General features: G+C 44.2%; 3 protein-coding genes across 7 annotated transcripts in view; 1 reads left to right on the top strand and 2 right to left on the bottom strand.

The window, feature by feature from the left end:
* The first annotated feature begins 2,096 nt into the window (after positions 1-2,096).
* On the top strand, positions 2,097-21,450 carry LOC121549025 (ankyrin repeat domain-containing protein 6). 5 transcript variants are annotated; one of them, XM_041860810.2, is made up of 15 exons: positions 2,097-2,286; positions 5,196-5,294; positions 6,619-6,717; positions 7,242-7,340; positions 7,643-7,741; positions 8,237-8,335; positions 8,890-8,988; positions 10,000-10,077; positions 12,751-12,855; positions 12,966-13,064; positions 13,164-13,319; positions 13,719-13,871; positions 14,244-14,357; positions 19,115-19,376; positions 19,780-21,450. In XM_041860810.2, exons 1-15 carry the CDS (start codon positions 2,161-2,163, stop codon positions 20,424-20,426), a joined length of 2,334 nt encoding a protein of 777 aa, XP_041716744.2. In that variant the 5' UTR covers positions 2,097-2,160; the 3' UTR covers positions 20,427-21,450. The 5 variants fall into 5 exon arrangements, with proteins under 5 accessions (XP_041716744.2, XP_041716743.2, XP_041716742.2 ...); XM_041860809.2 differs by having other exon boundaries at positions 19,112-19,376; XM_041860808.2 differs by having other exon boundaries at positions 12,948-13,064.
* On the bottom strand, positions 21,451-22,709 carry LOC121549026 (LYR motif-containing protein 2). The gene is made up of 3 exons (XM_041860813.1): positions 22,614-22,709; positions 22,123-22,263; positions 21,451-22,035 (listed from the first exon to the last, which is right to left on the bottom strand). Exons 1-3 carry the CDS (start codon positions 22,677-22,679, stop codon positions 21,949-21,951), a joined length of 294 nt encoding a protein of 97 aa, XP_041716747.1. The 5' UTR covers positions 22,680-22,709; the 3' UTR covers positions 21,451-21,948.
* A 157-nt stretch (positions 22,710-22,866) lies between these two features.
* The window catches only part of LOC121549024 (midasin-like), a 60,177-nt gene continuing 55,727 nt past the window's right edge, over positions 22,867-27,316 (bottom strand). The window contains exons 97-101 of the mRNA XM_045210252.1: positions 25,416-25,489; positions 25,197-25,311; positions 24,972-25,038; positions 24,271-24,413; positions 22,867-24,079 (exon numbers count right to left, since the gene is read on the bottom strand). Coding sequence (XP_045066187.1) covers positions 23,894-24,079; positions 24,271-24,413; positions 24,972-25,038; positions 25,197-25,311; positions 25,416-25,489 — 585 coding nt within the window. The 3' untranslated portion in view covers positions 22,867-23,893. The remainder of the gene's footprint in view (positions 24,080-24,270; positions 24,414-24,971; positions 25,039-25,196; positions 25,312-25,415; positions 25,490-27,316) is intronic.

The following is a 27,316-nucleotide window of genomic DNA, read 5'->3' as shown; positions in this document are numbered from 1 at the left end:
ACAGCTCGACACGTTGATGGGTTGTAATGATGGTAGTAGGAACTCCTGGAAAGACAACCTTTTTTCCTGTGAGTCACTCTGCCTGCGGTCACACCAACTCTCACTCAGCTAACCACAGAAGTCTGACACCTGTATGTGGTTGGTTATAGCTGTTTTTATTAGTTTTTTTATGGCATTGTGTCTGATGATATGGCATAAAAGTGAAAACAAAACAGGGTTTGTGTAGATAGTACTCTCTGTTGTTGGAGATGTCAATCATTAACCCCTATTCAACCTGTATGAACTCATTTGACAGACATCTACTGTGTACAGCTACTGTCTCCCCAACAGGAACTAGCCTGTTTTCCTAATTCCCACACTATAGTGGGTTAGATCATCCCAGTGCCCAAGAAAAACAAGGTGACATGCCCAAATGACTATCGCCCCGTCGCACTCACCCTGGTCGTCATGAAATGCTTCGAGAGGCTGGTCATGGCCCACATCAAGGCCAGCATGTCAGCCACACTGGACCAACTCCAATTTGTCTACCGCTCCAACAGATCCACAGAAGATGCCATTTCAATCGCTATTCACACGGCCGTAACGCACCTGGACAAGAGGAACACCTATGTGAGAATTATTTTCATTGACTACAGTTCAGCGTTCAACACTATTGTTCCCGCCAAGCTCGACACCAAGCTCAGAGCCCTGGGTCTGGACACCACCCTCTGCAACTGGATCCTGGACTTCCTGACAGGCAGACCACAGGCTGTGAGGATTGGTAGCAGCACCTCCTCCACACTGACTCTTAACACAGGGGCCCACCAGGGATGTGTCCTCAGCCCTCTGCTGTACTCCATGTTCACCCATGACTGCGTGGCTTTGCACGACACCAACATCATTCAAGTTTGCTGATGACACCACAGTTGTAGGCCTGATAACCAACAACGACAAGTCAACCTATTGTGGTGCCAGGACAACAACCTCTCCCTCAATGTCAGAAAAACAAAGGAGTTGATTGTTGACTTCAGGAAGCAGAGGAGGGAACATGCCCCGATCCACAACAACGGGACTACAGTAGAGAGAATCAGCAGTTTAAAGTTCCTCGACGTTCACATCACTGAGGATTTGTCATGGACCAACAACACCACCACTCTTGTCAAGAGGGCACAACAGCGCCTCTACTTCCTAAAGTGGCTGAAGAAATTCTGCATGCCAGCCAGGGTCTTCTCCAAATAATCCTGCTGCACCATCGAGAGCATCCTGACCGGTTGCATCACGGCCTGGTACGGGAATTGGTCCTTCAACGACCGCAAGGCCCTCCAGCGGGTGGTGAAGATGTCCCAGTACATCACTGGGACTGTGCTCCCACCCATCCAGGACATCTACTCGAAACGGTACCTGAGGAAGGCCCGCAGCCTCATCAAGGACACCACACACCCCAGCCACAAGCTGTTTACTCCCTTACCATCAGGTAGATGGTATCGGGGCATGAGGTCTGATACCAACAGGCTCAGAGACAGTTTCGATCTACAAGCCATCAAACTTCTGAACACTGGTCTGATCAGACTCTTATTAGGATTGCTAAATACATCCCCCAATCCCCCCTTCCCCAAAATATGTGTAAATAGTGGACTATAAATTGGGCCTTCCTGTATTATACTTATGCTAAAATATTTATTATATTCTACTGAGCCATTTACTTTATGTTCATATTCTTATATTTTATTATTTCTTATTGTTGTTGCATTGTCAATAAGGACCTTACAAGTAAGCATTTAATTGGACGGTGTATACCAATTGTATCCCGTACATACGACTAATAAAACTTGAAACTAGATAGCTAGCAGCAATGATGTGATCGCCATTAAAATCGCAATCTATTCTCCCCATTCCCTCCTGGCTTCCTGTTTGCCACTCTACTTCTCTACCATGTGACACGCGCTAGCCTGTTATCACCACATGTGTTTCCTGTTCCCTTCCAGGCGCTGAGGATGACATGAGGGAGCCAACCTGGGAGTGTCCGGAGGTCCAAGCCCTCTTTCTTCTCCTTCTCTCCTCCTCTCTTTCTGCCCATTACCTCTGTGTGTGACGGTCATGACTTAGGGTTGGTGTGAGCCCCCCCCCTCCCTTCCTTGGAGCACCGAGTCTTGGAGACAGTGCTTCACTCGCCTTGCTTACATGAGCCAGCAGGATGCGGCTGCGGTCCTTGCACTCTCCGAGCGCCTCCTTGTAGCCTCGCACAAGGGCCAGGCTGACAATGTGGTCCAGCTCATCAACAAGGGCGCCAAAGTAGCAGTCACCAAGGTACGTGGATTGGAGGAGGTTGTCTTCTTGTGTGTTCATAACACTTTTGTCTTTTCAATGTGTTTATTATACTAAGTAGTGGTGGTCACCCAGGCTGGGCCACCAGGCTTTTTTCTGTCAAACATGTATTGTGTACCACAGGAGGATGGTGGCACCTTAATTGGGAAGGACGGGCTCGTGGTAATGGCTGGAGTGAAATTGTTGGAATGGTATCAAATACATTAAACACATGGTTAGATGCCATTCCATTTGCTCCGTTCCAGCCATTATTAGGAGCCATACTGCCATCAGCAACCTCCACTGCTGTGTACTGTTTCTGTGTGTAGCCAATATGGGTGGGTTTGTGTGGGTACTGTGTCTGACCCAATTGCAGCCTCATTGGGCCACCAGGGCAATGACAGTGGGGCAGATTTATGTGTGTAGTGTGGCACATCATTCATGCTATGATTAGATCCCCTCTACAGCCCAATTTCAAAAGATTAGTGGGACTGGAGCAGTATATGAATCTATTATAATCCTCAATCTTTCATGGATACTAGTACTATCTATAAAACTACCCTGTTTCATCACAGTAAGTTACAGTAGCTGTATTTTACAGGAAGGGGAATGTGTTGGTTACAAATTAACACGGCCACAAGGGACTCTCTCTAAAGCTGATTTTAACCGTGTGTGTGTTACTTGTGTGAAGGAGCTTTGTCATCGCTCCATCTGGCTGTCCGCGAGCACAGCTGTGGGAGCACAGATCTGGGTAAACACGCTGACACACGCAACACAGTTTAAACCTCTCTTTGAGGTCACACCACACAATGGTGGGAGAGAAGATTTCTTATACATGCCATGTAGCCCCAAGCCTCTGCACTGACAGGAGCTGTGGAGGAAAACAGTACAAATGCAAGAGATTGACACATTTAATATAGGCTGATGTAATACTGTATGTTCAGCTTGAATCAACAGTGTTACCACAATATGACAATAATGTATTGTCATCATTGCATGCCATGGCTTTACAGAATGTTGTACTGTATCTCCCAAAGACAGTGAACTTAGGTGCGTGCTGCAGTGTTTACATTAAATCCATCTGTGAGTTTGGGTGTTTGCTGAGAGAGTCACAGCCAGACGTGCTTGATTGAAGTAATGTGCGGCAGCAGCAATCCTGTCTGTCTGTGAAGTGAATAACCTGTCTTTGTGTCTCTGTCAGAGCAGCTCTGGTAATTAAGACAGACCTGAGGTGTTGAGACAATATGTAGGTCTTCCTCAAATCTTCACAGTCTTTCTCTTTATAGACCACAATGTGATACTGGCCGATAAGACAGCCAGGCAGAGGCCTTTTTTTCCTGAGCCTCATAAATGTACTTCCTCAATAACACATCTCTGGGCAGAAGCTTTCTTTCTGCTTTCTGTGATGTTCATGTTAAATGCTGTGTGCCCCTTTAAGAGCGCACAAGAGTTATGGGCTAAGGGAAACTTTAAATCCTCTTTAATTTGTCAAGAATGCTGCATTTTTTATTGTTTCAGGAAACAAACTGCAATTCTTACACTTACAGCTGAATATGAGTGAAATATGAATACATGACTGACTGAATATATTAATGTTGTCAGTTATCTATCCTACATGGCTGTATCTGATAGGCCTACCTGTCTCTGATAATGTTACATCTAGCTGTATTTTCAAGTTTTTGGCTGGGTTCCCTAGTAACAAAAAAAACAAGAAACATGAGGTTTACATTTCAGTTGGAAATTCCTCTGCTTCAGGGGAAGAGGAGGGGAGGGGAGGAGGGTATCGTAGTGGGGAGTGTGAGGGAAAGTGTCAAGTTTTGGATGGATGTTTTAGTTCTGAGGAAGAGAAACTCTTTTGAGAATGAGAAAGATGGAGAGAATAAGAAAGAGAGGAGTTAGAATATAACCAGTCGTGAGTTCTCTAAGGTCATACCAGGCCACGGAGCAGAGAGCAGGCCCTATCCATTCACAGTCTCCTGGGTCCTGACTGTGTTTTCCTGGCCCAGTGAAACTCAACCCCTGCCTGGCCATAGTGAATACCAGGCAGTGCCAAGCCGCACCCATGTAGCAGGCCACACTCGCCTGCGGTCTCTCCCGTCTCTCCCATTTAATGGAGGGCTGTGAGGATTAGGTGTTAATAAGGGTTTTTCTCTTTTTTTTTATACCTTTATTTAACTAGGTAAGTCAGTTAAGAACAAATTCTTATTTACAATGACGGCCTACACCGGCCATTCCCGGACGACGCTGGGCCAATTGTGCACCGCCCTATGGGACTCCCAATCACAGCCAGTTGTGATACAGCCTGGAATCGAACCAGGGGGTCTGTAGTGACGCCTCAAGCACTGAGATGCAGTGCCTTAGACTGCTGTGCCACTCAGGAGCCCTTTACATTTCTAACCTTATCTAATCCAATACAGCACATGATCGTAATGTCGGGTAGTATCACTGATTTAGTCTGGCAAACAATCCATTATTACCATATAAAGATAAACCTCCCAAAACTATAAATACACATTTGCTCCATAGCAGGCTGCAGGTCCATAAGTCTGGGCCTAAGAGCCGGAGGATGTGGGGTCATATCCATAACCAGCTATAGAAGTTCCCTTCCATTCTAGCTCGTTTAAACCGGATGTGGATTAAACATTTGTTTGTTTACTGGCGACTCATTATTCAAATGGGTGGTGTGGCCATGACAGACAGATTGCGTGTGGCTTACTGCTGTGCCATGATGACAGCACCATGTGTTACTGGGTAGGCTGACCTGTAGACACATTGTCACTCTCTCTCTGTGGCTGTGTCTGACATACAGTCTGGTTGGCTTCACTTGGTTTCTCTCTCTTCAGTTGATGGTCTCTCTTCAATTGCTGTGCCCCTCTCTTCTGTGTGTGAGAGTGTGTGTTCTGTGTCCACAGTACGGCAGAAGTCCCCTGCATCTGGCCTCCTATAAGGGCCACACCGAGGTTGTGCGCATTCTCCTGAAGGCCGGCTGCGATCTGGATATCCAGGACGATGTAAGTACCCAGAGACTGTCTGTTTGTATACGGCCTTTAATTTGCTCTGCCCTCTTTCCATGTTTCCAGCTAGCACTGCAGTCATGATTGTGATGATGAATTTGTGTGTGGACCATTGCTTTGTTTTCTCTGGCATTGCATTAGTGTCGCTCATAATCTTCCCAAATGAACATCACACCCATTTTACACTATGTAATATTTGTACAATATCAGAATATTTAACATAGACCTTTAAATGTGAACTAGGTCACTTTTGAAGCACACAAACATAACATTTGCATGAAGATCCTGAGTCTGGCTGCTGGTGTGTTTGATTGCAGTGTAGTTTCTCCTGCGTGCGGACATCCTTTCCATTTCTCTAAGACTGTCACACTAGTAGTGTAATGACCTCCAGTGGCCTAGAGTGGGATTATTTGGACTGCCATCTTGAGGGATGCAGCAGACCTCCACGGGTCTCGCTCTCTGGGTGCAGGTCAACCCTCCTCCCCCTCCCCAGTCCCACACCCACAGATAACGGCCCAAAGCTCTGGCGCTCCCAAATTCTCTCCATCTGGTCAATGAGCTCCCGATCCCGAACGGGCCACAGTGCGTCCTCGGCCACCAATTGCCACAAGGAGAAGGGGGAGGAGGGGAGAGAGAAACTGCAGTGGAGGAAGGCTACTGGAACTGGGCCTGGGAGAGAGCCAGGAAGATCAGGGAGAGTGAAGAAGGAGGTTAGAGAAAAGCTACTCTGAGCCAGTGGAAAATAATCACTCTCCCAATCCACTACTACTGCACGTCCTCTGGTGTTGGGCACGCCTTTTAGTTATCTCACTTGGAATGACCAAACCACAACCCCACCTCCTCCACTCAAAGGAATCACTGCTTCTTCTTGCTCTTCTTTTTTCCACCCTTCTCATGACATGTCAAACCTGGTCTACAAAACGTCACTCTGTTGAGCTGCAGTTAGGATGGTTCTCCATGTTTGTAGGAATTCCATTTATGGTAGAACATAAATGAGCTGGGCTGAACTGAGTGCTTTTGCCTGCTGCTGCTGTGTGCTCTATTCACTGCTTTGTATGGAGGATAACCACTGTAGTAGACTGTGATAGTATGGAGGCCTATCTGGTGTCAAACTGCAGTGTTGGATGATTGTTGTAACATCATTGTAATTTCTTGTGTTAATAATAACCTGAAACATAGTACTTGAGAAAGTCAGTTTGTCAACTGAAATGGAATGGAAAGTCATTAACCAGTGTATGTGGTATTTGTATTCATCATTGTCCTGTGAACCTCAGTAATTGTTGTGAAAACCCCTGACTGATCAGTGTGTGTGTGTGTGCAGGGTGAGCAGACAGCCTTACACCGGGCAGCCGTGGTGGGAAACAGTGATGTTATCTCTGCCCTCATCCAGGAAGGGTGTGCTCTGGACAGACAGGACAAGGTACATATCACACACACACGCACGCACACACACAGCACTCACACACACACAGCAGCGATCACACAGGGCTAAAAGCACAGCCCCAATGCACTCACAGGCATAGAGTGATTTTAAACCCTCCCAGAATTGTCAGACAGCACTAAAACGATTTGACAATCTGTAGAGAAAACACTGCGCCTGTAATCTGCTTAACCCCCATTCATTCCCAGCGAAGAAATAGGAAGCGTCCAAAATGGCACCCTATTCCCTATATAGTGGTCAAAAGTAGTGCACTAAATAGGGAACAGGGTGCCATTTGGGATGGATCCATAGCCCATGGAAGTCCATGTGAATAGAAAGTGTGTTTATGGCTAGGCCTAGACACGCAACCTCTTATGTTCCTCACTAATATCCTACTTATCTTGCTATGTTAGCTATTTTGACTTTAAGAGAAACAAAAACACTGTTGTCCAGTATGATAGTTACCAATCCAGAGGTCAGGTTGTGGATGTGTGAAGCTCTTGAGTGTGTATTTGGTATTACAGGACGGTAACACTGCTCTGCATGAGGTCTCATGGCACGGCTTCAGCCAGTCTGTCAAACTGCTGGTCAAGGCCGGAGCCAACGTTCACTCAAAAAACAAGGTAATTCTTCTGCAAATATTGTAGATGTGATTGTTCACAGTTATAAAACAGCTGTGGTTCCAAAAGGTCCTGTGCTGTGACTGCAGACGACTGGAGAGCTTTTAGTGGTGTTGAGTGGTGACCTGGGTGGTGTTCAGTAGGGCACACCATAGCAGAGATATAGAGCTGCAAACGGAAACCTGTGCTCTAATTGAACAAGTTGAGCTTTGTACAATACCTCCCAGTTTCACTCTGTCCCAAAATGTTCTCTCCCTATTAAACACAACCCTGGTGTCTGTCTGTCCGTCCGTCCGTCCATGTAGGCAGGGAACACAGCCCTCCACCTGGCCTGTCAGAACGGCCACGCTCAGAGCTCCAAGGTCCTGCTGCTGGGTGGCTCCAGGCCCGACAGCAAGAACCATGTAAGTCCTCCTCCATGGGTTGGCTAGTCTATGGGGCGCCGTTTGTAACGTCCTATCATTTGTGAAAAATATTAATTCCGTGGCATGAAATATAGCATGTTACAAATGGCACTCCATAGTAGCCTTCCCATGATTTTAGACATGATCTCCTGGTATCTCTGAACCACTGCTTAGGAAATCCACAGTGACAACAGAAGCCTCTCTACAGTTAACTACAACCACAGAGCAGTTTGCATGCAGTCACTTAATTATGTAACGGTGTATACATGTGAGTGCTCTGCTCTGCACTTCAAACGTAATCGCCCCTCATGGGTGAATTGAAAAAAGTAGATCTCAAGTAGCTCTCAATGCAGTTCGTTAGTCCTCTGATACACTAGCCACTTCCCAGTGCCATGCATCGCTCCTATACTTCTCCTTGACTGCTCTCCCAACAGCTGTGTAAAAGGAAACTCAAGCTGTGTGTGGTGGTGGTGGTCTCTCTTCATTGTGTTCCAGGTGGGTGACACATGTCTGCATGTAGCGGCCCGCTACAACCATGTGTCCATGCTCCGCATCCTCCTGGGAGCCTTCTGCTCCGTGGCAGAGAAGAACCAGGTTAGTCTGAGCATGTGACTGACTACTTTCACACAGAGGGCTTTTCCTTCTTTTTATGTAATGTTTTGTATATTTTAAAGGGGTTTGAATCGACACCACTTTCTCTCTGCTTTCTGCTCACCCTCATTGAGATGTAATTGGAGAATTACATGTATTACAACTTTTATATATATTTTTGATTTATTTTGTACATTTCTATTGATCAGAAATGGTATGTGATGCATGTACACGTAATATGTGAATATACTTCTCAGTAGCTTTTAGCCGCTTATAATGTACAGTAATAATATGCCTATGATTATCATGCAAATCATATCTTTGTCAAAGGTCCTTTACTTTAATTACCCTAAGTTAGCCTTAGCATTGTGCAGTTAGCCTACTGGATATAGTATATGTATGGCTGTATTTAGCTTTTAATAGCAAAGAGCAGGGACAGTATAACATTGTTCTGTATTTGTTTGTTGAAGTGTAAAAACCCAGCGGAACATACACTTCATTATGCTAAGTCTCTCTCTGTCTCTCTCTCTCTTCCTCTCTCTCTCTCTCTGGGCCAGGCTGGGGACACACCGCTGCATGTTGCAGCAGCGCTGAATCATAAGAAAACAGTGCGACTTCTGCTGGAGGCTGGAACAGAGAGCAACATCCGCAACAACGTGAGTGGAGTGCCCCAGGCCCCCGAACCCGGCTCTGCTCTACACTCTTAGAAAAAAGGGTTCCAAAAGGGTTCTTCAGCTGTCCCCATAGGAGAACCCTTTTTGGTTCCAGGTAGAACCCTTTTTGGTTCCAGAGAGAACCCTTTTGGGTTCCATGTAGAACCCTCTGGGGAAAGGATTTTACATGGAACCCAAATGGGTTCTACCTGGAACCAAAAAAGGTTATTCAAAGGGTTCTCCTATGAGGACAGCCGAAGAACCATTTTAGGTTTTAGATAGCACCTTTTTTTCTAAGAGTGTACTATACTCTACTATGTTGACTATGCTCTGGAGTAGTCATGCACTTCTAAAGGCCGTCTTAATCATGACTAATGTCACCGCACATTCTGTTTGGTGAATAACCTGCTCTGGAGCCATGGTTGTAGTTTTTCACTCAGTCACAGTAAAGCCATGCAGACTTTGATAAGAAACCACAGTATGTTGTTCAAGAAATGCAATTTTGACATACTGACAACTGAATAAGCGACTTGGAAATATCTATTTACATTTATGCTTAACTTCGTTGCCTGATGACTCAAACTGAATTCTTCCGCTGCTATGTTCGCTACATACTTCAGTCTGAGACTGCCATCGTTGAAATCGTTTGTGGTGACGTCAAAATGGGGAGTGTTGTACAAAACAAAGTTATTAGTGATTGGATCATCTCTAACCAATCAGAGTATCAAAGCCAAGCTCAAAACGCAGCTTTACCCACTTGTGTTCTGGCTCTGGCCCAACCCATCAGTTTCTGGGACCAATCAGAATGGTTAGGATGTGTTTGCTTTCTAGAAATCGTCAGGGAGGTACTCAGATTCAGACTCATTGTGGAGAAGAAACTAACGTCCGTTTGGCCGGAGCAAGGAGTTTGGGTAGCCTGGCAATTAACATAGTGCCATACCCAGTTGAATCATGTATCTCTAACTAGGTGTTGTAGCCCTGGTTGACTGGCCTCTTGTCTCTGTGTTTGAGCAGGCAGGCCAGACTGCACTCGACCAGGCCAGAGACCACAACAACCCAGACATAGCTCTGCTTCTGACCAAAGCACCTCAGGTGAGTACAGGTTCACCCAGTCTGTCCAGCAGGGGCACCCAGGCAATGTTATTATTTTAGTTTCACACACCGACCTTATCTACAGTGAGGGAAAAAAGTATTTGATCCCCTGCTGATTTTGTACGTTTGCCCACTGACATGGAGCCCCAGGCCGAGGGAGATTGACAGTTATTTTGTGTTTCTTCCATTTGCGAATAATCGCACCATCTGTTGTCACCTTCTTACCAAGCTGCTTGGCAATGGTCTTGTAGCCCATTCCAGCCTTGTGTAGGTCTACAATCTTGTCCCTGACATCCTTGGAGAGCTCTTTGGTCTTGGCCATGGTGGAGAGTTTGGAATCTGATTGATTGATTGCTTCTGTGGACAGGTGTCTTTTATACAGGTAACAAACTGAGATTAGGAGCACTCCCTTTAAGAGTGTGCTCTTAATCTCAGCTCGTTACCTGTATAAAAGACACCTGGGAGCCAGAAATCTTTCTGATTGAAAGGGGGTCAAATACTTATTTCCCTCATTAAAATGCAAATCAATTTCTAACATTTTTGACATGCGTTTTTCTGGATTTTTTTGTTGTTATTCTGTCTCTCACTGTTCAAATAAACCTACCATTTAAATTATAGACTGATCATGTCTTTGTCAGTGGGTAAACGTACAAAATCAGCAGGGGATCAAATACTTTTTTCCCTCACTGTATATATTTATATAGAAAACACTCATGCTGTGTTTGGACTTGAATATAGATACTTCAGGTGTTTGACTGGCGTTTTTATCTGTCTGAAATTCTCATATCGCCATAACACCTACCTGACATCATTCCTGTGGGTTGGCAGTAAAGGTGTTTCTGCGTTAAGTGCAAGTATGGGCAGAGTCCATAGGAGACTGCTATAGAGCTAGATAGCCATTGGCACTTGGAAGTGATAGGGAAATTGAGAGGCTAAACTAGTCAGCATTATTTGTGCTATTTTAGCTGTAGCTACAGTGCCTTCAGAAAGTATTCAGACCCCTTGACTTTTTCCACATTTTGTTACGTTACAGCCTTATTCTAAAATGGATAAAATTGTTTCCCTCATCAATCTACACACAATACCCCATAATGACAAAGCAAAAACAGTTTTTTTGAAATGTTTGCTAATTTATAACAAATAAAAAAACGGAAATATTACATTTACCTAATTATTCAGTACTTTGTTGAAGCACCTTTGGCAGCGATTACAGCATCGAGTCTTCTTGGGTATGACGCTACAAGCTTGGCACACCTGCATTGGGGAGTTTCTCCCATTCTTCTCTGCAGATCCTCTCAAGCTCTGTCAGGTTGGATGGGGAGCGTTGCTGCACAGCTATTTTCAGGTCTCTCCAGAGATGTTCGATCGGGTTCAAGTCTGGGCTCTGGTCGTTGTCCTGTTGGAAGGTGAACCTTCGCCCCAGTCTGAGGTCCTGAGCGCTCTGGAGCAGGTTTTCATCAAGGATCTCTCTGTACTTTGCTCCGTTCAGCTTTGCCTCGATCCTGACTAGTCTCCCAGTCCCTGCCGCTGAAAAACATCCCCACAGCATGATGCTGCCACCACCATGCTTCACTGTAGGGATGGTGCCAGGTTTCCTCCAGACATGACGCTTGGCATTCAGGCCAAAGAGTTCAATCTTGGTTTCATCAGACCAGAGAATCTTATTTCTCATGGTCTGAGAGTCTTTAGGTGCCTTTTGGCAAACTCCAAGCGGGCTGTCATGTGCCTTTTACTGAGGAGTGGCTTCCGTCTGGCCACACTACCATAAAGGCCTGATTGGTGGAGTGCTGCAGAGATGGTTGTCCTTCTGGAAGGTTCTCCCATCTCCACAGAGGAACTCTAGAGCTCTGTCAGAGTGACCATTGGGTTCTTGGTCACTTCTGACCAAGGCCCTTCTCCCCCGATTGCTCAGTTTGGCTGGGCGGCCAGCTCTAGGAAGAGTCTTGGTGGTTCCAAACTTATTCCATTTAAGAATAATGGAGGCCACTGTGTTATTGGGGACCTTCAATGCTGCAGACATTTTTTGGTACCCTTCCCGAGATCTGTGCCTCGACACAATCCTGTCTCAGAGCTCTACAGACAATTCCTTCGACCTCATGGCTTGGTTTTGTGGGACAACTGTGGGACCTTATATAGACAGATGTGTGCCTTTCCAAATCATGTCCAATCAATTGAATTTACCACAGGTGGACTCCAATCAAGTTGTAGAAACATCTCAAGGATGATCAATGGAAACAGGATGCACCTGAGCTCAATTTCGAGTCTCATAGCAAAGGGTCTGAATACTTATGTAAATAAGCTATTTTATTTTTAATACATTTGCAAAAATGTCTAAAAACCGTTTTTTACTTCATCATTATTGGGTATTGTGTGTAGATTGCTGAGGATTTTTATTTATTTAATCCATTTTAGAATTAAGCTGTAACGTAACAAAATGTGGAAAAAGTCAAGGGGTCTGAATACCTTCCAAAGGCACTGTATATCCCTACTTACTCAAGAAACCTTCACTAATTGAATCATTCGCATTTGCTCCATGTAAAGAGCTGGGCAGACTAAAGTACGGTAAATAAAAACAGGACCTTCAACCAATCAATGGCCGTCAGTAAATGTAAAGCCTCAGTGAATAAAAAACTGGCCCTTAGTTCTCACACTGCTCTCCCTCTGTGTATTCAGGTCCAGAGCTTCACCCGAGGCAGGAGTATGAGGAAGAGGAGGGACAAGCTGATGGCTGAACGCCGAGCACAGTCTGTGCCCAGGGATGAGATGCTCCCCAGGAAGGTATAGTTACAGTACAGCTGACCATCTCACTCTAACTGTGTGCACGGGCACATGCGTCAAGATATGATAACACAGATGTGGAGATGTTCCAGTTTTGTTGTTCCTCACAGGACAGTGCATCTGCTGCTGACGACACCCACAGCAGCGACCTCGTCGCCCGCAAACACGAGGTGATCGAGGCGAGCACAAACAGGAAGCTCAAAGAGAAGGTAATCTATTACCTTAACCTTCTAACAACAGCACATGTTTACCCAGGTGAAATATGTTATTCATATTAAACAGATGGAATATGTGATATATTGTTGCAGCCCTCCGTCTCTGACCCCCTCCGCCGTAGAGAGAACAAACACAGAGAGAAGAGGCGGGGCAAACTGCGTGGCTCCTCCCCCCAGCCCCCGCCTCACAACTACAAGGCCTATCAGCTGTACACTCTGTACCGTGGCAAGGATGGCAAGATCATGCAGGTGGATAGAAAGAACACACAGACAACAGAGCTTTTGTTTTACATTTTTCATGTGATGCTATGATTTCATTATGCTTACACTTCACTTTTTAAAGTTTAATGTTGCTTTTAAAGCACTGTGAATGGAGCTACTAGCAGATATTTTCTGTAATGTTGAAACCTTGTAACAGGCTTTGCTGCTATATTCTTCTATGTAGAAAACACATATTACAGTCGGAGCAAGGCCCTGCGACAGACCAGCATCCTGTCCAGGAGGTGTACTTGTACATCTAGCTGCCTCATGCTACAGGCCATTCTGGCTCGGACAAGACTTATGTACTTACTAATTAATTATATTTCAGTTTGAGTTTGTGTCTGCTATCAAGTGGATCAGTGCCCATGGTTGGTTTCTGTGTCCCAGGCGCCTATCAATGGCTGCCGCTGTGAGCCTCTGATCATCAAGCTGGAGAACCAGCTGGAGGCCACCAAGGAGGAGATGAAGACGGAGATCCACACGGTGCAGGACCTGATGAACAACAAGATGGGACAGTTGGACCGCAAGAACAAACATCAGGTACATAATAGACCAGGGTCCTGTTCATTAAGGCGTTTTCAACTTTTTGCAACGTAAACCGAAAATTATAGTTTCTTATTGGACCAGTCCAGGACAGGTAGACCAGTCCCAGTTTCAGTCCATTCTCTTCCGTTTGGTGCCTAAGGAATACTACCTACATCCCACAAGCCTCTGAAGTCACAGCAGTGGATGTGGGGCAGGCATGCATTCATAATTTGCTGATTTTGCCTATTAATGAAATGAAGTGTAATGTTAGTCAAGTCAAAAACAGCTGTGAGCTTTTCTTTCACAACCGGTGTCTTGCATTTATTATGACAGCTTTATCAGGCTCAGGCATTTAACTCTATGTGGTTTGTGATTGTGTGGTTCTAGATCCGTGCTCTAGATAAGATGACAGTAGAGAGGGTGTCAGCAGAGAGGACAGAGTGCCAACACAGGATCGACCAGAGGGCCATGCAGGAGAGACAGGAGGGGGAGAAGAGACAGGTAATACTAACAGCAGTGTCAACTCACTCAACACAGCAAGAGAGGCGGGTCTCAGATGGACAAAACACTAGTTCCCATACCTTCCTGTGCCATCATTAAACTTTTTAATTCAAGGTTGTCGTGAATTTTTTAAAATATTACAACAATGCTTTAAAGTAACTGCCCAGTGATTTCAGATTTCTATTAAATATGACCTATAATTACTTACAATGTGAGTGAAATAGTTTTCCTTCCCAAATTGTTTTAATTAGGTATGTTAAAAAGCATATTTTCTATGTTGGAATGGTGTGTGCGTACCCCAACAACAGAATGGTGTGTGCGTATACCGGTCATTAAGAATATTCACCCAAGTAGACCGCTGATTGGCCAGCTCATCCTCCTCTAGACCTAGCACTACATAGCTGATTCAAATAACCAACTCATCATCAAGCGTTGATTATTTGAATCCGCTGTGTAGTGCTATAGCAAAAAACTAAACGTGCACCCAGGTGGGGCCCCAGGACCGAGTTTGGGAAACCCTGCTCTAGAACGCTGATTGGCCAGCTCATCCTCCTCAGGGAGATGACATCATGTTCTATGAGGAAATAGCAAGCATTTTGAAACTGACTGTTTGAGATACAGTGCCTTGCAAAAGTATTCATCCCCCTTGGCGTTTTTCCTATTTTGTTGCATAACAACCTGTAATTTAAATTGATTTTTATTTGGATTTCATGTAATGGACGTACACAAAATAGTTGAAATTGGTGAAGTGACATTTTAAAAGAATTCTAAAAAATAAATGCTATGAAGCCCCTAAATAAGATCTGGTGCAACCAATTACCTTCAGAAGTCACATAATTAGTTAAATAAAGTCCAGCTGTGTGCAATCTAAGTGTCACATGATCTGTCACATGATCTCAGTATATATACACCAGTTCTGAAAGGCCCCAGAGTCTGCAACACCACTAAGCAAGGGGCACCACCAAGCAAGTGGCACCATGAAGACCAAGGAGCTCTCCAAACAGGTCCGGAACAAAGTTGTGGAGAAGTACAGATTAGGGTTGGGTTATAAAAAATATTGGAAACTTTGAACATCCCACGTAGCACCATTAAATCCATTATTAAAATATGGAAAGAATATGGCACCACAACAAACCTGCCAAGAGAGGGCCGCCCACCAAAACTCACGGACCAGGCAAGGAGGGCATTAATCAGAGAGGCAACAAAGATAACCCTGAAGGAGCTGCAAAGTTCCACAGCGGAGATTGGAGTATCTGTTCATAGGACCACTTTAAGCCGTACACTCCACAGAGCTGGGCTTTACGGAAGAGTGGCCAGAAAAAGAGCCATTGCTTAAAGAACAAAATAAGCAAACACATTTGGTGTTCGCCAAAAGGCATGTGGGAGACTCCCCAAACATATGGAAGAAGGTACTCTGGTCAGACGAGACAAAAATTGAGCTTTTTGGCCATCAAGGAAAACGTTATGTCTGGCGCAAAACCAACACCTCTCATCACCCCGAGAACACCATCATGCTGTGGGGATGTTTTTCATCAGCAGGCAGGGACTGGGAAACTTGTCAGAATTGAAGGAATGATGGATGGCGCTAAATACAGGGACATTCTTGAGGGAAACCTGTTTCAGTCTTCCAGAGATTTGAGACTGGGACGGAGGTTCACCTTCCAGCAGGACAATGACCCTAAGCATACTGCTAAAGCAACATTTGATTGGTTTAAGGGGAAACATTTAAATGTCTTGAAATGGCCTAGTCAAAGCATAGACCTCAATCCAATTGAGAATCTATGGTATGGCTTAAAGATTGCTGTACACCAGCGGAACCCATCCAACTTGAAGGAGCTGGAGCAGTTTTGCCTTGAAGAATGGGCAAAAATCCCAGTGGCTAGATGTGCCAAGCTTATAGAGACATACCCCAGCTTGCAGCTGTAATTGAAACTTGCAGCTGTAATTGCTGCAAAAGGTGGCTCTACAAGGTATTCACTCTTCTGTTTTTTGGTCTTATTTCTTGTTTGTTTCACAAGAAAAAATATTTTTCATCTTCAAAGTGGTAGGCATGTTGTGTAAATGAAATGATACAAGCCCCCCCAAAAAATCAATTTTAAGGGGGGGGTGAATACTTTCGCAAGCTACTGTACAAGTTTGAGGTGTGTTTTTTAAAGTTATATTTCTCCAATTAATGCTTTGGCCACAAATACGAGTGTAGGACGAGTCAACAACATTATTTAGATATGAGTTAACAGAATATTAACTTTTAAAAGTGAGAAGAAAACAAAAAGTCAGTTATTTTAACACTTTTAGATAATAGATAGTATACTGAACAAAAATATAAACGCAACATGCAACAATTTCAACGATTTTACTGAGATACAGTTCATATAAGGAAATCAGTCAATTGAAATAAATTCATTAGGCCCTAATCTATAGATTTCACGACTGGGCAGGGGTGCAGCCATGGGTAGGCCCACCCACTTGGGGAGCCAGGCCCACAAAAGGGCTTTATTACAGTCAGAAATACTCCTCAGTTTCATCAGCTGTCCGGATGGCTGGTCTCAGTCGATCCCGCAGGTGAAGTAGCCGGAAGTGGAGGTCCTGGGCTGGCGTGGTTACACGTGGTCTGCGGTTGTGAGGACGGTTGGACGTACTGCCAAATTCTCTAAAACGACGTTGGAGGCGGTTTATGGTAGACAAATTAACATTAAATTCTCTGGCAACAACTCTGGTGGACATTCCTGCAGTCAGCATGCCAATTGCACGCTCTCTCAAAACTTGAGACATCTGTGGCATTGCGTTGTGTGACAAAACTGCACATTTTAGAGTGGCCTTTTATTGTCCCCAGCACAAGGTGCACCTGTGTAATGATCATGCTGTTTAATCAGCTTCTTGATATACCACACCTGTCAGGTGGATGGATTATCTTGGCAAAGGAGAAATGCTCACTAACAGGGAAGTAAAAAATGTGTGCACAAAATTTGAGGGAAATAAGCTTTTTGTGCGTATGGACAATTTCTGGGATCTTTTATTTCAGCTCATGAAACATAGGACCAACACTTTACATGTTGCGTTTATATTTTTGTTCAGTATACAGTTGAAGTCGGATGTTTACATACACCTTAGCCAAATACATTTAAACTCAGTTCTTCACAATTCCTGACATTTAATCCTAGTAAAAATGCCCTGTCTTAGGTCAGTTAGGATCACCACTTTATTTTAAGAATGTGAAATGTCAGAATAATAGCAGAGAGAATTATTTATTTCAGCTTTTATTTCTTTCATAACATTCCCAGTGGGTCAGAAGTTTACATACACTCAATTAGTAATTGTTTAACTTGGGTCAAACGTTTCTGGTAGTCTTTCACAAGCTTCCCACAATAAGTTGGGAAGTTTTGGCCCATTTCTCCTGACAGAGCTGGTGTAACTGAGTCAGGTTTGTAGGCCTCCTTGCTCGCACACGCTTTTTCAGTTCTGCCCACAAATTTTCTATAGGATTGAGGTCAGGGCCTTGTGATGGCCACTCCAATACCTTGACTTTGTTGTCCTTAAGTCATTTTGCCACAACTTTGGAAGTATGCTTGGGGTCATTGTCCGTTTGGAAGACTCATTTGCGACCAAGCTTTAACTTCCTGACTGATGTCTTGAGATGTTGCTTCAATATATCCACATCATTTTCCTTCCTCATGATTCCATCTATTTTGTGAAGTGCACCAGTCCCTCCTGCAGCAAAGCACCCCCACAGCATGATGCTGCCACTCCCGTGCTTCACGGTTGGGATGGCGTTCTTCGGCTTGCAAGCAGTCCCCTTTTTCCTCCAAACATAACGATGGTCATTATGGGCAAACAGTTCTATTTGTTTCATCAGACCAGAGGACATTTCTCCAAAAAGTACGATCTTTGTCCCCATGTGCAGTTGCAAACTGTAGTCTGGCTTTTTTATGGCGGTTTTGGAGCAGTGGCTTCTTCCTTGCTGAACGGCCTTTCAGGTTATGTCGATAAAGGACTCGTTTTACTGTGGATATATATATACTTTTGTACAAGTTTCCTCCAGAATCTTCACAAGGTCCTTTGCTGTTGTTCTGGGATTGATTTGCACTTTTCGCACCAAAGTACGTTCATCTCTAGGAGACAGAACGCATCTCCTTCCTGAGCGGTATGACGGCTGCGTGGTCCCATGGTGTTTATACTTTCATACTATTGTTTGTACAGATGAACGTGGTACCTTCAGGCGTTTGTTAATTACTCCCAAGGATGAACCAGACTTGTAGAGGTCTATATATTTTTTTCTGAGGTCTTGGCTGATTTCTTTTGATTTTCCCATGATGTCAAGCAAAGAGGCACTGGTTTAAAGGTAGGCATTGAAATACATCCACAGGTACACCTCCAATTGACTCAAATGATGTCAATTAGCCTATCAGAAGCTTCTAAATTCATGACATCATTTTCTGGAATTTTCCAAGCTGTTTAAAGGCACAGTCAACTTAGTGTATGTAAACTTCTGACCCACTGGAATTGTGATACAGTGAATTATAAGTTAAATAATCTGTCTGTAAACAATTGTTGGAAAAATGCATTGTGTCATGCACAAAGTAGATGTCCAACCGACTTGCCAAAACTATAGTTTGTTACCAAGAAATGTGTGGAGTGGTTGAAAAACAAGTTTTAATGACTCCAACCTAAGTGTATGTAAACTTCCGACTTCAACTGTATATACCCTGCTGTTTCTCTGTCACGAAACCTCTTCTTGTCTTGGCCTGCCCTTCAAGCAGGCATCAGTGGTGAACGAGCTGAAGAACTGGTGCATGGCCAAGCTCCAGAACATTGAGGTGCGCTTCGCTGGAGACCCCCGCAACGCCAAGCTGCGTCGGTCCTCATCCATGGCTGAGGGCCTGTGTGAGGTGGACCCTGGGGGCAGCTTCCAGTGTCTGGCCCCCCACACCACTGACCTCACCGAGGGAGACCCCAACACGGCCGCCACAGAGGACCCCTCAGCCAATCATAACTTTGTGGTTCAGGTGGACAACTCTCCAGGTACGGTTCAAACAGAACTCAGTGAAATAGCCAGTGCTCTGAATTACTACTCTTATGCACATGCACGAACGCACACACACAATGAGAGGGAACTCATTTCACACAGATACAGGCTTATGTAAGCGTTACATAATCTAAGTATATTATTCTTAGGTCAAACCCTTTTTTAGAAGTAAATAACAGAGAATGTGGCCCAAATACAACATTTTTACAGAAATGCTAAAATTATAAATTTGCCTTTGGCAGGTTAATTAATGTATCATCCTAATCTATCACACTGCATTTGAAGATGGCAATCTCACTGGAACTAATTTGAGTAATCATAAATTATTTATTGTGTGCCGTGCTCTAAGGTTGATTTAATTCTAATTCACTTAATAATTGCCTCTTGGAAATCTTCCAGATGGTGATAAACATCACAAGCGAGAAAACATCTCCTCCCCAACTCCCGCTTTATCCCTTTCCCCATCTCCCCAAGTGGTGCGGCCCAAGGAACGCTCGCTGTGTTCTACTGACCCCTGCAGGCCGTTCCAGGGACTGCAGGACGTGGCACTGCTGGAGTTGGGATCAAGCAGCAGAGGCAACAACCACCGGGCCAGCAGCCTGTCCCCAGCCACCGAGCGCCGCTGCAGCAACAGGCAAGACAAGGACTGCGACAGGGAGAGGGATAGAAACAGGGAGAGGTGCAGGGACAAGGGCAAGCACCACAAGAGGCAATCCCAGGGCAGGACAAAGGCTAAGGGGGACAAGGGGGCTTCGGTGGGGCAGGCCGAGGGGACTCTGGGGGTGTTTGGGGAGAGAGCCGTGGAGAAAGGCGGGGGTGAGGGCTTTGCCCAGGAGAGGGAGAACATGCACGCCCTGGAGGTGACACAGTACTTCTTTGAGGCGGTGTCGACCCAGATGGAGCACTGGTATGAAAGGAAGATCCAGGAAGCCAGGTGGCAGGCAGACCAGAGGGCCCAGGCAGACAGGGCTGTCCTGCTGGAGAAGATCACCTACCTGGAGGACGAGCTACTCATGCTCAGGACTAACAGGCATGACGACAGCTAACACAGGCACACCACTGCAGAGTTTAGAGTTAAACCTTCAGAACAGCAAAAATCATCATCTGAGCTCATTACAGATGGCGACCTGGATCCAGTGGACCCACTGACCAAAATAATTGTCATTGACCGAATTTAGCTGATTTCATACTTATGGCAAATAATGTCATTCAACAGTATAAAATCATCTGTATAGTAACTTATTTTAAAGACATGTTATGGCATGCCAGACAATTCAGTAGAATGTGGTCTTGTTATTAATGTGTTTTGTTCTATACATCTGGGCAGCTCCTGTGTTTGTGCTTTGTAAAACCCCTAGATTTACTGATAGTTATTTACAGTGGATTTTGTCATGGTGCCATCATGGAACTGATGCACGTACACACCTGGGCACAATGTTACGCTGTCCTAAAGTCAACATGCCAATACTTTTTATCCTGTGATGAGAAAGCCTGTTATGTGAAAAATTCTGGCAGTTTGCTTATGGAAAATGTGGGTAATTTTTTGTGACATTGTGAATTTGTATTCAATGAGAGAGTAGAGAAAGACTAGCGCAGACAGCTTCAGAAATAGTTGAGTTAGCCAGGATGCTTAAAATATCAGTAGAATAAGCTACTGCAAGCTTTCATACAGGTATGTGACTTACAAGGGTAACATAACTCACGAGAATACAGCCAAACTGACAATGTCTTAACTGTTAAGAAAACTTGACCTTTCATAACTTTAGTACTCATACACTTTTGTGCCAACCCACTACTGTATATTTCTTTGATGGTAAAAACCATAACATCCTAATACTTGTCCTTAGCACTAAAATGAGTTACTGTTAAGACCCTGTTTGCATGATGAAAAGTATTTTTGTCTTCTGAAATAGACCTGTGCATACAGTAAATTAGTTAGTGCTCATGTGTGACATTTGTTCTGTTCATGTGTGAGGTTGTGGTACATTGATGTCTTTGTTGATATGAACATACATTCAGTGTAATAAAGTAGATGTAAAATGTATTTAGTAAAAAAAACTATAGACAAACTACAGAATGTATTTTTGTTTTATGTTCAACATGTACATAACATATTTCATGAGGGTCATCTGGACACAAACAACTTTACAATAGCCCAACATGAGCCCCATGGTATTATTATGTCAGACATGATTGCAAATGGCATATCACACATGGCTCTCGCAGCTTTCCTCAAAATTGAATCACAGCTGGCGTTCTGAAAGCGTCACCACTGCTCGACATGGACATGTTGATGGCAACCATCTGATATGGGACTCCCCATGACAGATCTCATATGGTCCAAATCCCATTATGTACCAGACACTAGCAGTTTTAGGAATACATCGATAAGAACGGCAACGAGCTGGTCTGGCCAAATGCCAAGGTGCTTCTACAGTAAGTGGTGTACTGATTCCTATGGCTTTCATGCTGCCAATCCACAGTCCATTTGAGGCAGCATAACAAAGCCTCTGGGATTCACTTCCAGCATTTAAATGGGTTGATTACCTCAGTCCCACACAGGTGAAATTATTTCTTAACGTTAGCCAATGCAAGGGATGACTGTAGCTCATCATGATGCATGTTTGCCTGTGTGATCATCATTCGGATGGCGTCCTAGATATACAGAGAGACAACAATGGTTAGAACAGGGATAGAACACAGAATGACAATTTCAGACACCTTGGCTTGACCATATCTCACCTGATTTGTGGTATTTTTATTCCTCTTGAACTCATCTCTCGCCCAATCCCTCAGGTATTTTCGGTCTCCCTCGTCTGGCACTTGTCTGATGGTCCTCATCATGTTTCTGTAGAGACTCAACACTTTCTGCCTCTGTAGAAACTGTAGAAATAGACCAGAGGAAGCAAACAACCAAGCAAGCTAGCTAGCAAGTTACCTGGCTATCTGGCTAATTTATCAACAATCATATTAGCAGAGCAATATTCGGAGGGAGAAAACGTTAACAAAAAAAGACATGGTATTAGCTACGTAGTGAGGATATTACACTTAAAATCAGATGAGCAAGCTATCTAACTAGAGCTGCTGCTGAAATGCTAACGTTAGCTAGCTAGCTGATCATGCTGCCATGGCTATTTCCCAAATGTGAATGTCAGAGAACACTATCTAGTTGGCAGTAGTACACTAACCGCATGGTTTACAGTTCATGATACAGATTAATATTTATTTATTACCTGTTTTAATGTAAGCGCTGCCGCGGGTAACCTTGAGCTAGCCATTATGTGAATTGTAGCAAACATGGTTGTAGAGGCAGCTCTACAGCTGATCTGTTTTGGCAGTCAACATAGATAAAAATATAAATGTCGCCCTCTTGTGGGGTGGAGTACTTATTGAAAATCAATTTCTTCAGGGGCCATAAAATAATACTGTATGTAAATTGGCTACTACCAAATACAGTACATATTAGATAAAACAATGTGCTCAAAACACAGATTAAAAAGTTTATTATCATCATACAATGTATCATGTCATATGATGTGATTTATGGATGGAATGAAGAAACAACTTCCATGAATATCATATGTTTGCTTATAGTTACAACTGTATTCCAAAGGGACACAGCAATGACATTTCCTAATGGTGTCTTCATGGCAGTGAATGAACCTCATCTTCAGTAAGATGTAGTGGATATGTCTCTTTGACCAGAGAAATGGCATCGATTGGAGCGTTTATCAAAATTGTTATTAGCAGTCCTTGTGCTTAAATTTTCCCAAAACCTTGACCTTTATTGAGAGAGAGAGAGAGGGTTAAGCTTTGTATTAATAACACATTTGGGCAAAATGATAATTTCCATGTAAACAATGGATTCCTTTTATAAGCACATGGGTGTTAAGTGAGATGCATTTCTTCCAAGGCACAATTTTGGGATTACTTTTGAAATGGATCAAGACCATAGCAGCATGCTTTTTCTTTTGCCATGATATAACGAAGGGGGTGCTTTTTAACAGTTGTGCAAAAACAACTTCATCACAACACTACTGTCACCTCCATACATTAACAGATGATGTGTTCACACGGAAGCAGGATGACTTGATGATGAGCATGTAACACAGAAAACATCCATACAACACAAAGGGGGTTATAGTACACAGGGGAAAGAGGTACAGTATCTCTTCACTGAGATTGTTTACACGGAAGGGAATCACATTTTGTATCCTTTTCTATCATTTGTTATACACGTGTAAGTTAAAGCAATGGTTATTACATTGCGAAATAACTTCCAGAATCCCCCTGGCCTGAAGACAAGGACTAAACAGCGGAAGTCGCTATCAAACTCTATATCAAACTCTACAGTCTACAAAAATTACAGTAAAAAATAAGAACAAAAAGGCACATATACAGCGGCAATTCCGTCTTTCTTTGCGAGTCCCGTTTGTTTTTGAGTCCGTGTGTTGTCGAGAGGCTAGCAGCAGAGTGGCGTTGTGCGGTTGGTTGCTGCCTTCTAAGATGGCTTCTACTGGTCGGTTGCCGTAACGAGTTCGAACCACTGCCTCAGTGCGTCACTCAGGGTTTCTGGCAAGGCGTTGACGTCCCGCAGGATCATGTAGAAAGGGAAGGGGAACTCCTCCATGTAGGAGCGGATCTCAGGCATCTCTCCCGGACCTTTGAAGATGGGCACCTTGATGTCCAGGATGGAATCCTGTAGAAAAATGACATAGGAAATGCCAATTGGAATATTGTTAAAAATTTGAGGGAATAGTTCTATATGAATATTATCTATCTTATAGTGATTTGATTATTCACATTAACAAATGTAGCATGTAAATTAGATTTTGCATTTACTATCCACAGTCCTTGATACATAACATGGATTCCATCTAAGTCCCTTACCCTGGAGTTGGGGTTGTCAAGCACCACGAAGATGACAAAGACATTGGCGTTGCGAGCCGCCTGCACAGCCGCCGTCACCCTCTCCTTCCCCTCCAGGAAGAGCCCTCTGCCGTCCGACACAATGAGCAGCAGCTGGGCTGTCTCTGTGGGGGGGAGAGAGAGCGAAAGAGGGAGGGAGGGAGACGGAGAGAGGAGGGAGAGGGAGCAAGAGCGGAGGAGGCGGTCAGTTTACACTTGCACCACAATGGACCTGGGTGTCTGCTTACAGGTTCAAGTCCTCTGGGCTGCAGAGGGAGAGCAGTGAAAGCTCAGATACCAGCTCTGCACTGTGATTTTCACCACAGCTCCATAGAGGACATGTTAGCTTCACCAGGGGCACTGTAGTAGGAACAATACCCTGCCTTTGAATAACAATCATTGTGCTCTGCTCCTCCCCTACTGTTTCACACAGGGCTTGTTTGTTGGACATCAAATACAACCAGGGCATGGACCCCATAGGCTCAGAGAACAATGCAATCAGTGGGCATTGATTAATATGTCAACTCATTACTGTAAGGAATAGTGAGATCTAAACCCACTTGAATACATTAGCAAATGAAGAAGGGACTAGGGGAGGCCATTCTCGTTTATAGTAATGATACTAAACATTCTTATTGTATTGATCAAGTCAAAGGAGATGCTGCACCACCCCAGTACATTACCTGTGTTCATGGATCCAAGGCTGTGCTGCTTGGCTGCTACAAACATGTTGGCTGAGGTCTCCAGGAACTAAAGGATAGGAGCACAATGTGGCGGTCAGTCTCAAACAAGAGTACCTCACTAAATATATTTGATTTAATATCACAGACCGTAAACAAATGGGCCTGGAAGGCCTTCAATTCATGAAAACAGTAAGATATCAAGCAGTTAAAAAAGAGGGACCCCACCTGGGCTATCCGGGTCTTTTTCTGCTGGAACTGACAGAGCCTCAGTATCCTAGCGCCTGACTGGTCGTTAAATTGTTGTTGGAACGGATGGAGCAGCTGCACCGTCTCACCAAAGCTGAGGTGACAACCAAAACATTTCACAAATGTAACATCACTGTCTGGGGAAGAGCAACACCTGGACATCAATATTAATTACTCTACAGAGGCCCCTCATCTCACCTGCACACAGACACCTGCCCGACCTCCAGGAGAGTGAGAGCGTTGACAATAACAGACAGGGATTCAAAAGCCAGCTGTGACACACGGGAGACAGAGGTGAGACATTAATGAGACATTGTGCGTTTCCCAAATGGCACTCTATTCCCTATATAGTGCACTACTTTTGAACAGAGACCCATGAGCCCTGGTCAAAAGTAGTGTACTATGAAGGAACATAAAGTTGAAGTCAGAAGTTTACATAAACTTAGGTTGGAGTCATTAAAACTTGTTTTTCAACCACTCCACACATTTCTTGGTAACAAACTATAGTTTTGGCAAGTCGGTTAGGACATCTACTTTGTGCATGACACAAGTAATTCTTCCAAAATTGTTTACAGACAGATTATTTCACTTACAGTGAGGGAAAAAAGTATTTGATCCCCTGCTGATTTTGTACGTTTGCCCACTGACAAAGAAATGATCAGTCTATAATTTTAATGGTAGGTTTATTTGAACAGTGAGAGACAGAATAACAACAACAAAATCCAGAAAAACGCATGTCGAAAATGTTATAAATTGATTTGCATTTTAATGAGGGAAATAAGTATTTGACCCCCTCTCAATCAGAAAGATTTCTGGCTCCCAGGTGTCTTTTATACAGGTAACGAGCTGAGATTAGGAGCACACTCTTAAAGGGAGTGCTCCTAATCTCAGCTTGTTACCTAAATAAAAGACACCTGTCCACAGAAGCAATCAATCAATCAGATTCCAAACTCTCCACCATGGCCAAGACCAAAGAGCTCTCCAAGGATGTCAGGGACAAGATTGTAGACCTACACAAGGCTGGAATGGGCTACAAGACCATCGCCAAGCAGCTTGGTGAGAAGGTGACAACAGTTGGTGTGATTATTCGCAAATGGAAGAAACACAAAAAAAACTGTCAATCTCCCTCGGCCTGGGGCTCCACGCAAGATCTCACCTTATGGAGTTGCAATGATCATGAGAACGGTGAGGAATCAGCCCAGAACTACACGGGAGGACCTTGTCAATGATCTCAAGGCAGCTGGGACCATAGTCACCAAGAAAACAATTGGTAACACACTACGCCGTGAAGGACTGAAATCCTGCAGCGCCCGCAAGGTCCCCCTGCTCAAGAAAGCACATATACAGGGCCGTCTGAAGTTTGCCAATGAACATCTGAATGATTCAGAGGAGAACTGGGTGAAAGTGTTGTGGTCAGATGAGACCAAAATGGAGCTCTTTGGCATCAACTCAACTCTCTGTGTTTGGAGGAGGAATGCTGCCTATGACCCCAAGAACACCATCCCCACGTCAAACATGGAGGTGGAAACATTATGCTTTGGGGGTGTTTTTCTGCTAAGGGGACAGGACAACTTCACCGCATCAAAGGGATGATGGCCATGTACCGTCAAATCTTGGGTGAGAACCTCCTTCCCTCAGCCAGGGCATTGAAAATGGGTCGTGGGTGGGTATTCCAGCATGACAATGACCCAAAACACATGGCCAAGGCAACAAAGGAGTGCCTCAAGAAGAAGCACATTAAGGTCCTGGAGTGGCCTAGCCAGTCTCCAGACTTTAATCCGATAGAAAATCTGTGGAGGGAGCTGAAGGTTCGAGTTGCCAAACGTCAGCCTCAAAACCTTAATGACTTGGAGAAGATCTGCAAAGAGGAGTGGGACAAAATCCCTCCTGAGATGTGTGCAAACCTGGTGGCCAACTACAAGAAACATCTGACCTCTGTGATTGCTAACAAGGGTTTTGCCACCAAGTACTAAGTCATGTTTTACAGAGGGGTCAAATACTTATTCATTAAAATGCAAATCAATTTATAACATTTTTGACATGTGTTTTTCTGGATTTTTTTGTTGTTATTCTGTCTCTCACTGTTCAAATAAACCTAC

The sequence above is a fragment of the Coregonus clupeaformis genome, chromosome 33 (assembly GCF_020615455.1).
Source record: "Coregonus clupeaformis isolate EN_2021a chromosome 33, ASM2061545v1, whole genome shotgun sequence".
In the NCBI taxonomy this organism is placed as follows: Eukaryota; Metazoa; Chordata; class Actinopteri; order Salmoniformes; family Salmonidae; genus Coregonus; species Coregonus clupeaformis.
This window is presented reverse-complemented; position numbering and strand designations above follow the sequence as displayed.